Source organism: Pholcus phalangioides, unplaced genomic scaffold, assembly GCF_987345545.1.
Source record: "Pholcus phalangioides strain wild (caught in Gottingen) unplaced genomic scaffold, Ppha-v1.0 ptg000007l_1, whole genome shotgun sequence".
Taxonomy (NCBI): Eukaryota; Metazoa; Arthropoda; class Arachnida; order Araneae; family Pholcidae; genus Pholcus; species Pholcus phalangioides.
Genome location: NW_028301600.1, coordinates 49,963,250 through 49,981,312, shown reverse-complemented (window position 1 = coordinate 49,981,312; position 18,063 = coordinate 49,963,250). Strand labels below are relative to the sequence as shown.

The following is an 18,063-nucleotide window of genomic DNA, read 5'->3' as shown; positions in this document are numbered from 1 at the left end:
AATCCTTTCTTCAAAATAACCCTTGGTTGGTCTAGTGCAGTGTTCCTATACCGCTGGGCCCTGGCATGCACCAAACTGGGCCGTGAGTGGTTTATTGCTTCATTTTTACCCATTTATTTCCCATTTATCTTGTGCATGCCCAGGCTTTCCAATCAAGAAAAGAAATCAACCATGGCACGGCATTCCAAAGGTTGAGAAACACTGGTCTAGTGGCCCCACATCTTGCATTAGGGCCCCCAGAGCTGAGATCTTTGGCGGGCTGAGTGAGGCCAAATGTTTTTCACGGCCCGTATAGTGAATTTATAGTGTGAAAAAACAAAAATGAGAATTCTGTCATTTAGAGTCCCTGGGCTGGATCAGCCCTCTACTGTGCTTTCCTCTGAATTGGAAAATCAGCTGGACTATGTTTGTACCCTTAAACGATGGTTTCGGTTTCGTATATAATGCTTCTTCTGATTTTGTTTTACTTCACCTGCGGCAATGTGTTTTGCCTGCACGCGTTAATGCAATCAGTAAAGAAATGGGCTCGTTCATGCACATTATATTAAGACAGCATTTTCTTCTGATGCGCTGAATTCTTTCCGACCTCTATAACTGCGGCTTGCGCGACAACTTGCCCATTTTTATTAAGAACTTTCTAGCTTGCGTTACAACTTGCTCATTTTTATTAAGAATTTTCTGGCTTGAGGCATCTTCCAGGTATGGATTGGAAGTACATTATAAGCTCCCAAATTCAAGAACAAGGTGTACCTCAAGGTAGCATTTTAAGTGTAACACTTTTTATTCTGAGACTCAACTGTGTTAAATCAACTCCCGTTGTCTGTCACTGGCGCACTCTACGTGGATGCTCTTTTAATATCTTACCAATCAGTGAGTGTGAGGTCAGCCAAATCAAATTGTCAGCCTACAAACCACTCTCAACAAAATCAGCAAGTGGGCTCATGATAACAGCTTCTCCTTCTGTGCTGACAAGACTGTCGCTGTGCAGTTTTGTCGACGTCGAGACCTTCATGATTACCCACAATTGTTTCTAAAAAATGGTCAAATGCCAATTGTAGAAAACACTAAATTCCTCGGCATCATATTTGACAAGAAACTTACATTTAAACCTCATATTGCACAATTGAGAGCTCGTTACATGAAGATGATGAACCTCTTGAAGGTTATCTTGACTACATCATGGGGAGCAGACCGTAAGTCGCTCCTCCACATATATAAGACTCTTGTAAGATCGAAGCTCGACTACGGTTCCATTGTATACGAGTCAGCACATCGGAGCTATCTGAGTGTGCTCGACAGACCCAGTTCATCATCTCGCTCTCTGCATGTGCTCTGGAGCTTTCCGGATGTCCCCTATGGAGAATCTGTATGTTGAATGCAACGAGCCATCTCTTACAACAAGACGCCAACAACTTTCTTTGAAACATTGTCAAAATGAAGTCATCCACTTCATAATGTCATTTTCAATCCGTCATTTCATAGACTTTTTGCTGCTCGCCCTTCATGTGTTCCATCCTATGGTCTTCGTATGAGGGCACTCGTAGAAGAACTACAAATAAACAGTGGAAGCTCTGAATTTGAAGCTCTGTCCTCTTCCACCCAAAGCGAAACCTCCTGTACTGCATCTATAGAAACTAGTGGACAAACAGCCAACAATCTTGTGGTTTCAAATTTTGTTATCATACTCTGAAGGTTTTTAACATTCATTTGACCTTTTCGAATCCTCTTCCAAGTCTGATATTTCCGTAGAGTGATTACTGTGGAATTACTGTTTTGGTAAAACAGTTTGACCAAGAAAGTGCGACTTTGTAAACTTATCGTCGTTGTGAGCAGCAAACACATTGAGAAACAAGATCTCCGCGAATGTTTCTAGATTTTATGACAGGTGCTGCATGACATCACATAAATTTACATGTTTACTACAGGTATTCAGAGTGAAACGCCCTCTGGTGGTGACATGTAACCAATCTCCCCCCCCCCCAAAACAAATTCCCATCACTCCATGAAGTCCTCCACAAAATTTCACAATTTTCTGATGACTGTTTTCGCCTGTTAGCTACTTCAGAATAGGGTCTTTTAATTATGGACGCCCTGTAGTTTAGATATGTATTCGACATCCATATTTTTTATGGGCATCTTTTTTCTGTTACCTCGTTTGGCATTTTGTGTGTTGTGGCCTTTGTATTAAAATACAATCAACCATATGAATGTCCTTGAATTTTTAAATTTTGCGTGGAAAAGTGCTTGAATAGTCCATGAAATTTTTTGTTTTCAATGCGTATGAACCATGGGAATGATTGGAAAAATGTATTCCCATATTTTCAAGAAGTTGACTTTTCCAATGTAGAAACTAGGTTGAATTGAACCAATGAAAAAAATGGTTCCACTTACCACAGTATACTTTATATAAACATAGGCATATGCAAAAAAGAGGTCTCTTGTTGATTCTCTCTCCCCCCCTCTCGAGAAATTCCTGCTCAAGCTACTGTATATAATTTAGAAGAGAAATGCTCTGTGTTTATCTATTATACACCTACCTGTCCTAGGTATACTATTTTTTCATCGACTTGATTTAGACAAAGAGAAGAAAAATATAGATTTCCAACACACTCTTTCCGCTGTTGAAGAATAAGTTAAGATTTCAGTCAGACAATGTTAGACTGAGATCTCAGTCCCCACTTCTGATGTGTTAAACTTCACAATGTCAATTCAAAATTTTTTTTGTCATATTTTGCATATAACTATTATTTTAATTTTTCAGGTTTTATTTTCATTCTTTCAAAGTACATATTGATTGTTATAGAAAAATATTTTTATCATAAATTTTAATGTATGTGTTTTTCCCTTTCTTTCGTTTCAGAATCATGATAAGCATTCACTACAACAGTATCAATTCAGTGAATGGCCTGGTAGTACTGGTACTGTTCCAGAAGGCACAGTAGGTTTATTGGCATTGATTGATGATGTGCAGCAGAATCAAGAATCTCAAACTGTCAGTGGGCCAGTTACAGTTCACTGCAGGTATTTTCAATGTTAATACGGAGCACTATTTAATTCTTTGAGTGTGTACTGTGTGCAAAATAATGCAATCACCTGGGATATTTTTTCATTATTTTCAGTGGTGGAGGCGACAGGAGCAGTGTGTTTGTCACATTGAGTGTTTTGATTCAGCAGCTTAAAGCAGAAGAAAGAGTTGATGTTTTTCAGGCTGCTAGATATACCCGATCTCAGAGGCAATGCATGCTTCAAACTTTGGTTGGTTTTACTTACTTTATCAATATTGTTACTTTCACTTATCATAATTAGTAGCGTTAGATGGGGATGATAGATGTACTGCAATTGTTTTTAAGAAAAAATTTAATCATTTAGTGACGTAACTTATGTGAACATACTTTTTGAATTTCATGTGCAGTAGAACCTCAATATTTTGTATAACTCTATACCTTGAGGAAGAGAATATTCTATGCATCAGCAGTACTCAATCAATGCATTTTCACCTCTGTATGTTCAAACATTTTCTCTGAGTGCTTCTTTATCTCCAAAGTTAAATCATGGTGATATGGAATACAAGTACGGAAATTATTTTACTTTTGCTTAAATGCTGCTTTCTTTTGGGAAAATATACACTGAAGAGCCAAAAAAAACTGGTAACCTGCCTAATATCGTGTAGGGCCCCCGCGAGCACGCAGAAGTGCTGCAACACGACGTGGCATGGACTCAACTAATGTCTGAAGTAGTGCTGGAGGTAATTGACACCATGAATCCGGCAGGGCTGTCCATAAATCCGTAGGAGTAAGAGGGGGTGGAGATCTCTTCTGAACAGCACGTTGAAAGGCATCCCAGGTGTGTTCAATAATGTTCATGTCTGGGGATTTTGGTGGCCAGCGGAAGTGTCTAAAGTCAGAAGAGTGTTCCTGGAGCCACTTTGTAGCAATTCTGGACGTGTGGGGTGTCGCATTGTCCTGCTGAAATTGTCCAAGTCCGTCGGAATGCACAATGGACATGAATGGGCGCAGGTGATTAGACAGGATGCTTACGTACCTGTCACCTGTCAGAGTCGTATCTAGACATATCAGGGGTCCCATATCACGCCAACTGCACACGCCCCATACCATCACAGAGCCTCCACCAGCTTGAACAGTCCCCTGTTGACATGTAGGGTCCATGGATTCATGAGGTTGTCTCCATACCCGTACATGTCCATCAGCTCGAAGCAATTGAAACCGAGACCCGTCAGACCAGGCAACGTGTTTCCAGTCCTCAACAGTCCAATGTCTGTGTTGTAGGGGCGAGGCGTAAAGCTTTGTGTCGTGCAGTCATCAAGGGTACACGAGTGGGCCTTCGGCTCCGAAAGCCCATATCGATGATGTTTCGTTGAATGGTTCGCACGCTGACACTTGTTGATGGCCCAGCATTGAAATCTGCAGCAATTTGCGGAAGGGTTGCACGTCTGTCACATTTAATGATTCTCGTCAGTCGACGTTAGTCCCGTTCTTGCATGATCTTTTTCCGGCTGCAGCGATGTCGTAGATTTAATTTTTTACCGGATTCCCGATATTCACGGTACACCACACAAATGGTCGTACGTGAAAATCCAAATTTCATCGCTACCTCGATGATGCTATGTCCCATCTCTCGTGCGCCGACTACAACACCACGTTCAAACTCACTTAAATCTCGATAACCTGCCATTGTAGCAGCAGTAACCGATCTTACAACTATGCCAGACACTTGTTGTGTTATATAGGCGTTGCCGACCGCAGCGCCATACTCTGATTGGTTCCATATCTCTTTATTTGCATACGCATGCCTGTACCAGTTTTTTTGGCTTTTCAGTTTATAACACAGTCTTTAGTTGTATAAGTACATATAAACTGTGCACACAATAACACAACAGTGTTTTGCAAGGGAGACCTGACATTAAACACAGATGCACTTGTTCATGTCTAGATGTATTTTTCTAGGGCTTGACAAATCTCAGGAGCCAAGTCGCCATGGCACAAAAAAAAATTTCCATTTTCACCTAAAATGTTTTATGCATGATCACAAATGTTTTGGAATTTATGTCTGTGCATCTTCTAACATTGGGAAGGTCATCAAGTGCAGGAAAAGTCGAATTATGTTTTTTATTTTGCACTATTTCTCTTAAAAATATGCTTGGCTGCCAAGAAATTTTAGTGACGCCTAAAATGTTTTTTTAATTTTTCAAGTCCTGTTTCTACCCTAAAATTTTGGTCACAGACACATGAAGCAAAAAACTGTTTGGCAGGCAGCTTATTTTGTTTTTTCACTCTACTTTTAGCTTTGCTCTAAAACACATCCTTAGCAATCTCTTGTAGATCGGGGAACCCTCACTTATTAGATTTTGCAGTGTCATATGACGTCACTGTAGTTAAAAGGTATGATATTTGTTGTCAAGGGTATTGATTGTTTCATTATTTCCATTCACAAAATTTCCTCATTGGTGAATATGATTATAATTTTTTCAAAGAATTAATATCAGTTTTTCAGTTAGCAAAAATTCTCAAGTTTTTTTTAATGTCCTCTCTTTCATTTATATAAAGTTAAACCTTGTTATAGCATCAGCCCCGCTTAGCGCCACAAATTTTCAGTGAATTGATATTCCATACATGGACTATAATGTAAAACACTCATTTTAGTGTGAACGTGTTAACGTGTTATAACGCCAACTATTGTTTGGATTTATACAAAGTCTGTGTCATTTTGCAAGAATTCCCACATTTCCTTTCCCATCATTTTGCTTTTTTTATATGGGAGTTGAACATTTATCTTTTCATTCCATTGTTATTATTGGTCTATATAACAGTCTGAGCAAATGATTTAAAGAATAGAAACTGGTGTGTGGTCAAAAGGTTTTGACAGAGCTTTACAAAGCCCATTTATATAAAGAGCCAACCTATGCAAAGAAATGGTTTTGTTGATAAGGGAAAGTGTACCACACAAGCATACTGCAACAGTTTGTTTAAGGTTGCCAAGACTAGTTTGTTAACAGTGCATGTTTTTACTCATACTGGTCAAGTTTAGAGCAGTACAAAAATTCATCTCTCTAAATTTTCCCCCTTCGTTTATTTTGTTTTTGCACATACAAAATGTGCCGCTAAATTTATGCAGAACTGAAATAATTTCAGAGGTAAGACAGTATATTTCTGTTATATTAGTTTGATATTGCAGAGGTGGGAACTCTGCGCCAATTGCGCCGCACTGCGCCAAAACTAATATCTTGCGATCCTGCTCCAATAACATATTTTCGCATTTTTCTGCGCCAAATAGCGAATTTTGTCTCAGTATGCCCGGAATTTCGGAAAGGATGCCAAAAAATTTTTGTTCCTGCTAGCCACGAAACGTTTCTTTACAAGAAGAGCGTGTTTTATTCCACTATACTTAGACTATCGGCCCTTCCATCGCGAAACCCTGATATTGTCTGTGATCATGGAACTGAAAATGGTTTGCAATGCCTTTCAGCTTTAAAGTGCAAATTCGAGTGTTTCCGTTTAAAAAAAATAGTCGTCACTGGAAGCAGCAAAAATTACTGTAGTCGATTGTCATTGTGTTAAATCCTGATGTTTCGTGAAAAAAATTTTCATTCCGGGAGTAAAAAGCGCATGTCTGCCGAATTACGAATGTTAGTTTAGAAACTTTGCCGAATAACGAGCGTTAAATCGCCAATGTTGCCAAATAACGAGCGTTAAATTGTCAATCTCGCCAAATAGCGAGTGTCAGATCACCAATCTCGCCAGATAATGAGTGCTGCATCGCCAAACAACGAGTTGATTCTTCCGAAATTCTCTCCCATTTTGCAACAATTTCTTTCCAAGTTTAAAAAAATTAAAAACTTATAAAAAGTTTTCAGCTCATTTGAAGTGCTGCTGTTCAAGGCAGCAAATAGTGTCGTCAGTAAGCAAAAATCATCTTAAATAGATGGGTGCAAAAAATTTTATGACAGCCGCTCTTTCAAACAAGGTGTCAAAAGCCTAAAACACCAAAAACAAAAATCAAGCTGACGAAAAGATGTTTGATAACAAAAGACAGTGCAGTTTTATTTTGAAAAGGGTTGAGGGTTAACAAAAATATTCTTGTTAATTTCACTGCTCCAATTTATAAATATCTGCTCAGAATCCCATATTTTGCTGCTCCGAAATTGCTCCAAATCCCAAATTTGCTGCTCCAAAACTGCTCCAAATCCTGAATTTGCTGCTCCAAAACTGCTCTGAATCCTGAATTTTGCTGCTCCAAAGCTGCTCCGAAATGGACTTAGTCACTTCCCACCCCTGATATTGAGAAATATTCAAGTGATTTTACAGTGTTTACAATTTTATAAATTTTCTCAATTTAAAATTGAATGCATATAAAATAGGTTATGTTATTCATGGAGCAACATAAATTAGACACTGATATGACATTTCGTAATAAATATGTGAAATTATGTAATGCAGCCTCTCCAAAATGCTACTCTATGATCGGATATAACACCAAAATTCTTTGGGACAGATAGTGGCATTAAATTAGGGTTCGACTGTATTTGTTCCACTATGGTTGTTGATACAAATAAAATCAGTAAAAATGTGGTGATATAATGTTGAAATATGTGTCATTAAATCATGCATGGAAATATTTTATTTGACATGAAAATAATGAAAACTGTATTACTTTACGGCGAATACATAGAATTAAAATTACTTTTGTTTGCTTAGTGAAACCTTCACATAACATCGTAGCTAGATACAGCCAAGTTCCTAGGGAACAAAATTTTTTGAGTTAGAAAAGTCTCACAAGTGTATACACAAATGCATCAGCTGTTTACTAACAACATGGTCAAAAAATAAATGCTTCTTAAAAATTTATAAATTCCATAAAGTCTCAAAATGTTCTATTTTAAACTTCTAAAATATTTGACATGGAAAGAAAGAAATTTTTGTCCAATTTGAGATAAAAAATTCTGAAAGGTATGTGTTTAACCATACACATAAAATCGAACACAATCATCAGCAAAAAATCATACTTGAACTCAGCGAGGCCATAACACCAAATACTGAAGTATAATAAGTTTCGAAAAATAATCTGCTTCTCATGATGATGGCACATATACTTCAACACTAAAAAACTGCACCAAAAAATTCCAACTTGATTTTTTAGTCCCATTGTACAAATTTCATTTTTTTATATCTGAACAAAACATGATTCCTTCATAAATATGATTCATCTCAGAGCGAGTTACAGGGTGCAATTTTTCACGTTGCATGATTTTTTTTCTTCTAAAAATTTAACTTTCGCGAATCCTACAATATTGTTTATTTGGACAGTTCAAGATTGATAATCAAATCAAGATTTTAATCCTTCAGGCATGAAATTTACAGAAATTAATACTTAACATTATACTGCAAATTTACCACGCTTTATTTTAATTTTAACATTGCTTATCATAAAAAAAATAATTCAAGTTTTTGTCAATTACGTGCAATTATTTATTATCAATCAATTATAGCTTATTAGTTTCTTTATGCATTGAAGGTGCGGATTAATCTAAAATACAAATTTGCAATTTCCTTATTTACTGCTGATTACATAGCATAGTCATCCAAGCACAATTTTTATCGTATCAATAATATTCAAATTATCTATTTACGCTATCAATTTATTTAGAGACAATTTTTCATTAAAAAAATTTCATTTATAATTTCATTAATATTCACATATTATAGTAATTACAGATTCATATTTCATTTGCTATGTAAATATTTTCAATACAATCCAAAATATACATGGGCTACTTGATATTTTTCAGTATTGATTGCATGACATTATAGCCATTTATAATTCTAGATAACACATTTACCAGGCAAAAAAATTTTAAGAATATCTTTAAAAACTCTTGCTATATAGTTTGATAGCATTAAAATAATTCTTACCTTAGTATAAACATGCTAGCACTATGCTAGCATGGCTTCGCTTGCCGATGTCAACATACACGTACGTAGACCACTTGGAGAATATAACGATGAATAACTAACATCAACGATATAAAGGAAGTTTTATCATTCACTTCCGTTGAATAAAATTGTTTGATTCATAAAAAAAACAGCATATTTCACTGCTAAATATTAAAGCGTGATCTTGCTGCAACTTTCTCTCTCGGCGAAATTTCTTAGTTTCCAAGATGGCCACCGTGAACTACTGCTTAAGGACTGGTGCTTGGCAGTCCTTAGCTGCGGTCCTAAGTAACTACTTAAAAAAAAGTCCTTAGCTTAGAGATACTATCAAAAATTCCAACTACTGGCCAGCTAAGGACTAATCGGCGCTCAACTACTTTTTTTGGGCTAAGGACCGCAGAGATAGTTCACCCCCAGGTATCATGAGTTATAATATTTGTGATGATATGAGTGATGTAGAGAAATTTTACACTTATAAAGTAGAAAGATATGAAATAAATAGAAGGGCACAGTGGCCCAGGTGGATACTGTTAGTCTTGCATTGAATTTTCCATTTGAATTTCATAGGGTTTGCTATTCAATAATGTACTGGAGCAACTGATTTGGATCTCTTGGTTTGACAGTGATGGTGTAACTATAGCTGCATCAGCTCATATAATATACAAATTGCTGTGACCACAAAGTAATAAGTCCTCATTCACAGAAAGTACAATAAAATCTCTGTAATCTGGACTCCTTGGGATCTAGGATTCCAGATTAGAGAATTCTTCAGATTATGGATCAAATTTTATTTATTACCCAAGCTTTGATATTTAAAAACAGTAATCTGTCTTTTAGAGCACTTTGATTTATATTTTTGTTTGAAAGAAAAGAAATAAAGCAATATACTTTTTTTTTTTACATGCATATACAGTGAAAGAGCTCATTATAATGACAGTTCACAAGGAAAATTGTTGATAACAGACTTCTCATTATAAGGAAATTTCCATTTTTTGCTCTGTCAGTTTATAAAAATGGTAGAAAATTGTTACTTAATCTGCATTAAAACATCTTTTAGATCATTTTGTTCTAATATCAAACGAACAGAACTCTAGTCATGAAATTGATTTTTTGTCTCGCAACTGTTGATCCTTGATTCTCTAATACATTTTTTCATAGAATTTTATGTTATCAAAGCTATTTAGTCAACCAACAACCAACTGAACAATTAAAAGTCTCAATTACTATATCACTGCTCACTTTCATGGCTGTATGGACTCATCAATGTTTTTACGGCTAATCAGAAAGTTTTTAGCACAAATTTTTTAGGCATTTTTGGAAAAAACTCCAAACTGTAAATTCTACTCCTGTGGTCAAAATTTTTCAATAGTCAGAGAGATGTAGTAGAAACTCTGAAGCCTGGAAATCCCAGTCACCACAGTGGTGGTCGGCTAAAGTTGGTTTTCTGTGGTTCTTTGAACTTCGAGGCACAAATGTGAGCCCTGTAAAAGTCTCACTGCAGAGAGCAACAGACCTGCAATGGTATGCTATTCACTCATTACACTTCATGCATAGTTAGATAAAAAAAATTGATGGCAGATAGCAGCACTACACAGAAACAAACTTTACGGAAGGTTCACTACATGCGCAAAACACACACATTCCAAAATGTACCAATTCGTTAGAAGTTCCCCAGAGAAATATGAATGAGGTGTATGTCTGGTTTAGTAGTAGTAGTCTCGTAGAAAATGTGAGAAACTTGAAGTAATTTTTGTTTTAATTTTGAAAATTACAATCTGATTACTAAGAATCATTCATGCTCAACTAAACCATGAAAATTGCCATGGTGCGTGGCATGCATTTCGGATATGAGTGTACGTGCAGTTGGGAGTCATTAGAACATAAACTTCACGCTTCTTACACTTTGTGAGGGGGAAGGACGTTCTTTATTATCAACTTTAGATCCATGGTATGCCAAAAGCTCTGCACTTTGTTTGCTACTCAGGACTTTATCAGCCAAGGCTATGTTTCTAGGAGATTGTCCTGATGAGTCTGAAATAGATTAATGAGCCAACAGGTAAAGTATTCACCACTTACTTTATTTAAAAAAAAAAACAAGATTTTTTCTGGAAAAGAACTAATATAGAAGTATTTACCTTTCTTGATCTTAATACTGAATTCTCGCTAGCAAAGCTGGAACACGTGTTGGATCGTTGGCTACAAGACAGTCAAACACTTCCTTAGGCGATGGATATGGAACCTTAAAAATATCATATTTGATGAAGCGAGTGTACAACAAATTGTTTTTTTGTATCAGAAATACAAAAATTAAACTAATCATGATAAGATTTAGGTGATCAAAAGATGTGTTGTCTGGGGTGAACTGAAAGATGCTAAAAATATTAGATAGAAAAAATTCTCAAGACTAAAAGATACAGACAAAAATGACTTCTGTCCATCCAGAGAGACCATCTTGGGATGGTTTGTGCTCTTTCCCAGAGGAATGGACAGTCTCAGAGTGCAGGATTAACCGTTTAAAGGCTGAACAATGAACGAAGTCACTTATTGTTTTGAAATTTGGAATTTGAGGTTCTTTTGCATGCCTATACATAGATCAACTTTGAAATTTGAAGAAAAAAAATTTTCTTTGTTTTTCATGATGTTTTATAAATGGAACATTGGCACTTGGGGAGAGGTGAAAGCGGAAATTGGTATCGCCTATATTCTCTTGATTATTTATTTCTGGAGTGCAGTTATCACTCAAAATTTTCTGTTTTCTACTACAAATTCAAATTCGCAACATATACCGGCTTTTTTTAACATAAACATGAGTGCAGAAAATTCAAAATTTCAGCTAATGTCCGTGATAAAAGAAAGAAAACATATATATTTGATGGACCCGTTTGTCACATTGGTAGTATTTATACACAGTGGTTTTTTTTTTGGCAAACCACACTGTCCTTGTATCGCAGACACAATATAATGCCATCAGATGACCTGAAATATTTTTTTCAGTTGACAACGTAGACCTGGATGAATAATTTACCCCTCCTTCATTTGTAGAAGGTTCATTGTCACTTCTCTTTGGAATTCCAAATGAAATACGATCCGCTTCTCACAACTCTGAATGAATTATCCAATGTGCTATAATGGTCATATGGCAAATCTTTTCCAATTGAATCCAGAGCTGAGGTTTTGCTCAGATTCTAAAAAGAACTTTTTATCCCATGCAATAATTTTCTTACGCACAACAAGACTATCTAGGATTGTCGAACTTGGTTTGATTAGTCTGCAGTTTGCAAAAACATGCATTTCTAAGAATGCAAGAATAAAAAAGTACTCACCCAATATAAACAATTAACCCCAGAAAGCACATTCCTCTGTGTCATATTACCCAGAATTAGCCCCTATACACATGTTGAACGATTACAACACCCTGGGGTTCGAACAGGGAAATCGAAGCAGCGCACTACACATTAGATATCCCTAGAATCCCTCTCTCTTGAAAGGCCAATGTTCCATAAATGGAACATGCATTTTTGAACGTGCGTAGCTTTTTAATGTTTAACAGTACAAATAAACTAATTGATTTACTTTGATTGATATATTAAGTGGTAGAAACACACAATAATTTTCAATTTACTGAAATTGAAATTTTGGCAAATTTTAATCGAAATGGAGAAAAAATGCCCACACACAGAAAATGTCAAATTTCAAAATTCTGTCAAAAATGTTTATATCAACATGAAGTTTCCAAATTTATTTAAAAAAGCACTTTGAACTCTCCTCTATATACAATAAAAAACCCGGTAATGTTTGAATCAATTTTTATCTGATATTTTTGTAAATAAAAACTGTTTTATTTATAGAACATTGGCCTTTAAACAGTTAAGAGACTGTATAAAAAAAAGTTCACAATCATCAGGAAATTGTCATTATAACATTCTCATTATAAGCAAATTTCTATTTTGTGCTATGCCAGGTTATGAAAAAATTGCTACTATATCTGCATCAAAACATCTTTTAGATCTTTTCATTCTGATATTACAAAATGAACAGAACTATAGTTATGAAATTGATTTTAGGTTCAACAGCAGTTAATTCTCAAAGACATATGTCCATAGAATTTCATATTATCAAAGCAATTTATTCAACCCACTAAACAATTAGAATTCCCAATTATTATATCACTGCTCACTTCCATGTGCAGTGTTGTCAACATTTTTATGCTGATCTGAATGTTTTTAGCAAGATTTTTTTTCAGTCAATTGGAAACAACTTGAAACTGTAAATGGGCCTGTGGTCTCTTACTCCCTGAGACAAAATTCATATAAAAAATCACATAATCCATGTGTACAATGGGAAGCTAAAAAATAGGAAGACGGGGTTAAAACAATTTGACTTTTCTGTGTCCATTCTTTGTTCAAAGCACCTTAGAGTAATTTTTACGAGGAGAATGTGCCATGATAAGTCATCAAGGCGGCTTCTAAAAGTAAACTCTAAACAGGTAGAGTATAGATTTGACTATTAGCCTAATCGAATTTATTCACAAATGCTATGCATTGCATGAGCAAGGCATGTACAGCTTTTGGGTATAAGCTTCTGATCACTCGCCCTACTTATAACACATATGGAGTGGCATCGGTCAAGAAAAGTAAAATATTATTGTGCTACACACACCATTTGGCCACAAAATATTCATGCTTTTGTCAGAAAGTTGACAGATAGTGGAATGATTGATTTTCTCTAGAATCTCAGAACTTAATAGGAAACTTTTTCCATGATGATCCGGCCGGAGAATTCTTATGACGACATTAGCAACAGGGCGGGCTTCAGAACATCAGTTGTTTCATCTGTTGAAACAAAAAGTTTTTTCTCCTGCTATGGTAAACCCTACCTTGTCCATCATTCTGATATGTTTTATTGAATTGATTTTAAAAATCACTCGCACGTAATTTTTTCGCAGCATTGATTCATCGGGTATGCAATGTCTGGTGGACTCCAAGAAGTCCCTAAACTTTGAATTGTTCAGCTTTTCAAAAGGTATGTTAGCTGATATCAACGTGTTATACATTTCCTTAAAGAAGGATATCTTTGAAGAGGATGATGTAGACAGCTTACACTGTTGTTCAAAGAAGAGTTGAGATGATTGAGACTTTTTCTTGACTGCTCAATTCCCTTTTTATGCCTATTCCTTCCAATGTGCTGTGTGACAGTAAATTTTTTTTCAGCTGCAACTTTAGTTTCACACACTTTGCAAAACAAAATGATTTAGCGAGTAGAAAAACATCATCCCCAAATTCTTAAACTATCTTTTGCAAGAGAGAAAATTTAGATGGTTTGCTTTTGGGCATCGTTCAAATTTCAGCAATCCGCGTTCAGTACACAAGCTTCAGTAAAATTTCAAGTTATCGTCTCTTGTGCTTTAATTTATCTCTAGGAAAAAATAAGTTGCTGTTCAACAGACACCTATCGCAAGGTGAGAGCCGTTTTCAAGTAGTGGGCTGTTTTTAATTGCCTTTTCGATGCATTAACTATAATCCAACACTTCTTTTCATTTGCTTTCTCTTACCGATGAATGGCTTAATTGACTTCTTATCTTCAGCAAAAGACTTCCAAGTTCATATAATAATGCAATCTGTTGTTGTATTTTTGACTCTGTTACTGTAGGCAACTTATAAACTTGATTTCTTCTGTCTGGTTCCTAAATTTAGACGAAGATATTTTTTGTAAAGTGTACTTTCCTTTTCATTTAAATTGAATTCATTTATCACAACCGAAATCATAGTTTAATTGTTTAAAAAGTGGTTTGATGATAATTTATAAATGATATTTTTCGATAATATTACTCAATGTAATTAGCACACACACACACATATTTAACTTCTTTCACCTTTTATACCCTGAAAAAAATGTTGAGAAAAGTCATGGAAATGCCAAAAGATGCCCCAAAACTTAAAAAATGCCCTTAAAGTGAAAAAGGGCCAAAAAATGCAAATGTCATCAACATTCGGGCCCTGGCCATCATGTTCAATTCTTGTCGAGAGAGAAGGAAAAACTAGAGGCATAGTTGAGAATTCTTTTGATGTTATAGTGAATGCTTTTCCTGATTTTCAACTTGCTACAACCGAATATTTTTTGTATCTTTAACATTAACTATTTGACAATCATTCATAATAGTGAGATTCTGATTATAAATCTTACTCATTATATCAGAATTTTATTGTAATAACAGAGCGTATGTATGTACTGTATTCGTAAATGTTTATGCATTATTAACCTTAATTTCTAATTCACATGTCACTAATTACAGTAAAATTCCTCTTAATGGACACCCCCTCAGATGCAGTTACCTTTCTTTTACATCCAAATAATAATGTCTCCGTGTATAATGAAAGTATGCTTTTCAAACGCCCTAATTAACGGTCACCCCTCTTTTATGGGTAATTTTTTTTGTCCCACTGGTGTCTGCAAAAGAGAGGTTTTGCTGTATCTATAGAAAAAAATCTTTTTACTTAATCTTTAAACATTTCTTTTAGGCACTTCTCAAAGATGAAAAAAAAAATTTTTTTTTTTGTTTTGGAAGATTGTAAACCATAGATTTTCTGACACTTGCATATCTTTCATACAAAATTTGTATTGGTGTTCCAAGTCCTAGCTTTTTCTAAAGCTCAACTTTCTCACATATACAGTCAAACCCCATTGTAACACCATCATCCATCCCAAAGAATTTTAGCACTATAATAAGTTTGGTGTTATATCAAATCATGCATGGAATAGTGTTTCAGAGAAGCTCCATTACATAAATTCACACGTTTGTTATGAACTGCTGTATCTCAGTGTCTTATTAGTGTTACTCTATAAATAAAATAACCTATTTTATACACATTCAATTTTAAGATGAGGAAATTCGTAAAATTGTAAATATTGTGTACAATTACTTAAATATTTCTTGATATGAAGTACTTGAAGTACTGTGTTTGCTGCTTAAATCTGCCACATCACTTGATGTTTTTTGCGAGTTTGAAATTCACTTAGATAATCACAAAAAGTAACAGAATGCTGGACAAGTTCTAAAATGATAAAGTGAACCAAACATCATAGAGAAATGAAATAAAAAATTTATTTTTATCAAAGTAGACTTTCTGACTTATCACATTCATGGAAACACGGGTGACACTATTGTTTCCACTTTCTCAGAAGCCAAAAAACTGCAGTAGACACCAACAATAAATCATTAAGAGGGGGGCAAGAAAGTGGTACAAAAAAGAAAGGAAATGATTTATTGAAAAAAAAGCCCAAACGGAATTTGGGTAAAAAAAACAGTTCCCAATTGTGAAAAAAAAGTAATAAATGAACTTCCTGACAGAAGTGTCTGGATTAGGAAGGTTCTACTGTATTATGTGTGTGTGGGTTGAAAATATAGGGTTACATTAGGATATTTTTCCTCCCCTTTTTTTAATGCCAATAGCTTAAATTGCATGCTAACATGCAATGAAAAAATAATAGTTTGCTACTTTAGATTCCATTGAAAAATATACCCTCTAATTTCATCAGAATCTGTTAAATCAAGGGTTAATATTTTATTTTTCTCAATTGAAATTTTTGTTATTCAAGTCATGTTTTTTATTTTCCTGTAAAAATTTGTCAGTTTTGAGATTTTTTTAAAGCTTTTCAAAGTTGTACCTTAGAATAGTCCAAAATTGATACTGAAAACAGAAAATGTCACTATAAAACATCTCCTCTTCCAGTATTAAATAAATACTGGAAGAGAAGATGTTTTATACAGAGACTGCATTTTAGGATGTTTGTTAATCATGTTCATGCATATTCTCCATGGTTATTTTGACTGCTACTGTCACTCTAGATAGGACATTCATTTTACCAATAAATTAAGAAACCTAGAACATTTATCTTCTTGGAATTCAAAAGCCTCAAGCAGATGAGAAAAGTCATGAAATTTCAATTTCCGTAGATGAACAGTTGGGCGTAATCTCATGTCAAAGTCCCTCATTCACATTCAAAATGACTGACTGCTTTCATAATTCTAGTATTGTTGATTTGTCTACAAGTTTGTTCACTAATTGTGCATAAGTTATGTTTATATATATATTTTTTTTTATGTTTTCTGACATAGGCACAATATGATTTCCTTTACAAAAGTCTACTTGAATACATTGTGTCAAGAAACTTGTGTGATATGGGAGACACTCAACTTTAGTGTATATCCATCCATGTGTTTTGCTCCACCAATTTTTTTCTGGGTGCTCGTATGTATGTTTGCTGTGGTGTCCTGCCAGAGAATCTGGTGGAGCTGTTGCTCAAGTAGAACAGTGCCATTATAATCTGTTATTCATAAGTCATCACTTGTTAGATATTTCATATGAAAGTACTTATTAATTTAACAAAAAATTATGAGGCAATGTGAGAAACTGGTGTTACAGGTGCTCCATCATTATGGACAAAATTTGGCTTTTTTCCCCTCTACAGTATTTCAGCACAATCAAGAGAACTCAAATATTTTATACCAGCATCTCGTCTGATTGATCCTCTGCTATCAGAAATTCTTGTAACATTTTCATGAATACTCAATCTTTTTCTTAAAAACATTCATGTTGTGAATTTTTCACATTCACTTTTAAAAGAATTTCATCATTTTTATTATGAAAATATCAAATTTTATGAATTTTTTTAGAAAATTTAATAAAATAAGTTATGCAGTGTGGTTTCTCTTTGATAGCATTTAGATTTATTTTATAATTTTTTTTTCTCATTTTATATCAATCTGAGACAGAATTTCATCTGATATTCAAAAGCACTGTATATATATATACTCATTATTTTCAGATCAAATTGACAATTTTCTCATTTGACATTGTCAAGACATAGCAATTGTCATGTGAAATAATATGTTTCTTTAATAATTTTTGTGAATTGAAGTGATTTTGAGAACGTTTATAAGTTGATGAACAATTCTGAATTTTTATATGTACATTTCATAGATATATTTTAGACAACTAAATATCTTGCCTATTTCTAGTGGCAAGCAAAAATATATATATATATATATATATACACACACACACATGTATATAAAAACTAACCAAAATTATATGTAGAGAGAAATTTTAGTCTT

General features: G+C 34.7%; 1 protein-coding gene across 2 annotated transcripts in view; it reads left to right on the top strand.

Annotated features, from left to right (window-relative positions):
• The window catches only part of LOC149085435 (tyrosine-protein phosphatase 69D-like), a 227,832-nt gene extending 210,180 nt beyond the window's left edge, over positions 1-17,652 (top strand). For both annotated transcript variants that reach the window (XM_089233438.1, XM_089233437.1), the window contains exons 27-29: positions 2,861-3,021; positions 3,120-3,255; positions 17,065-17,652. In XM_089233438.1, the coding sequence (XP_089089564.1) occupies positions 2,861-3,021; positions 3,120-3,255; positions 17,065-17,148 (381 nt within the window). In that variant the 3' untranslated portion in view covers positions 17,149-17,652. The remainder of the gene's footprint in view (positions 1-2,860; positions 3,022-3,119; positions 3,256-17,064) is intronic.
• Positions 17,653-18,063: the final 411 nt, after the last annotated feature.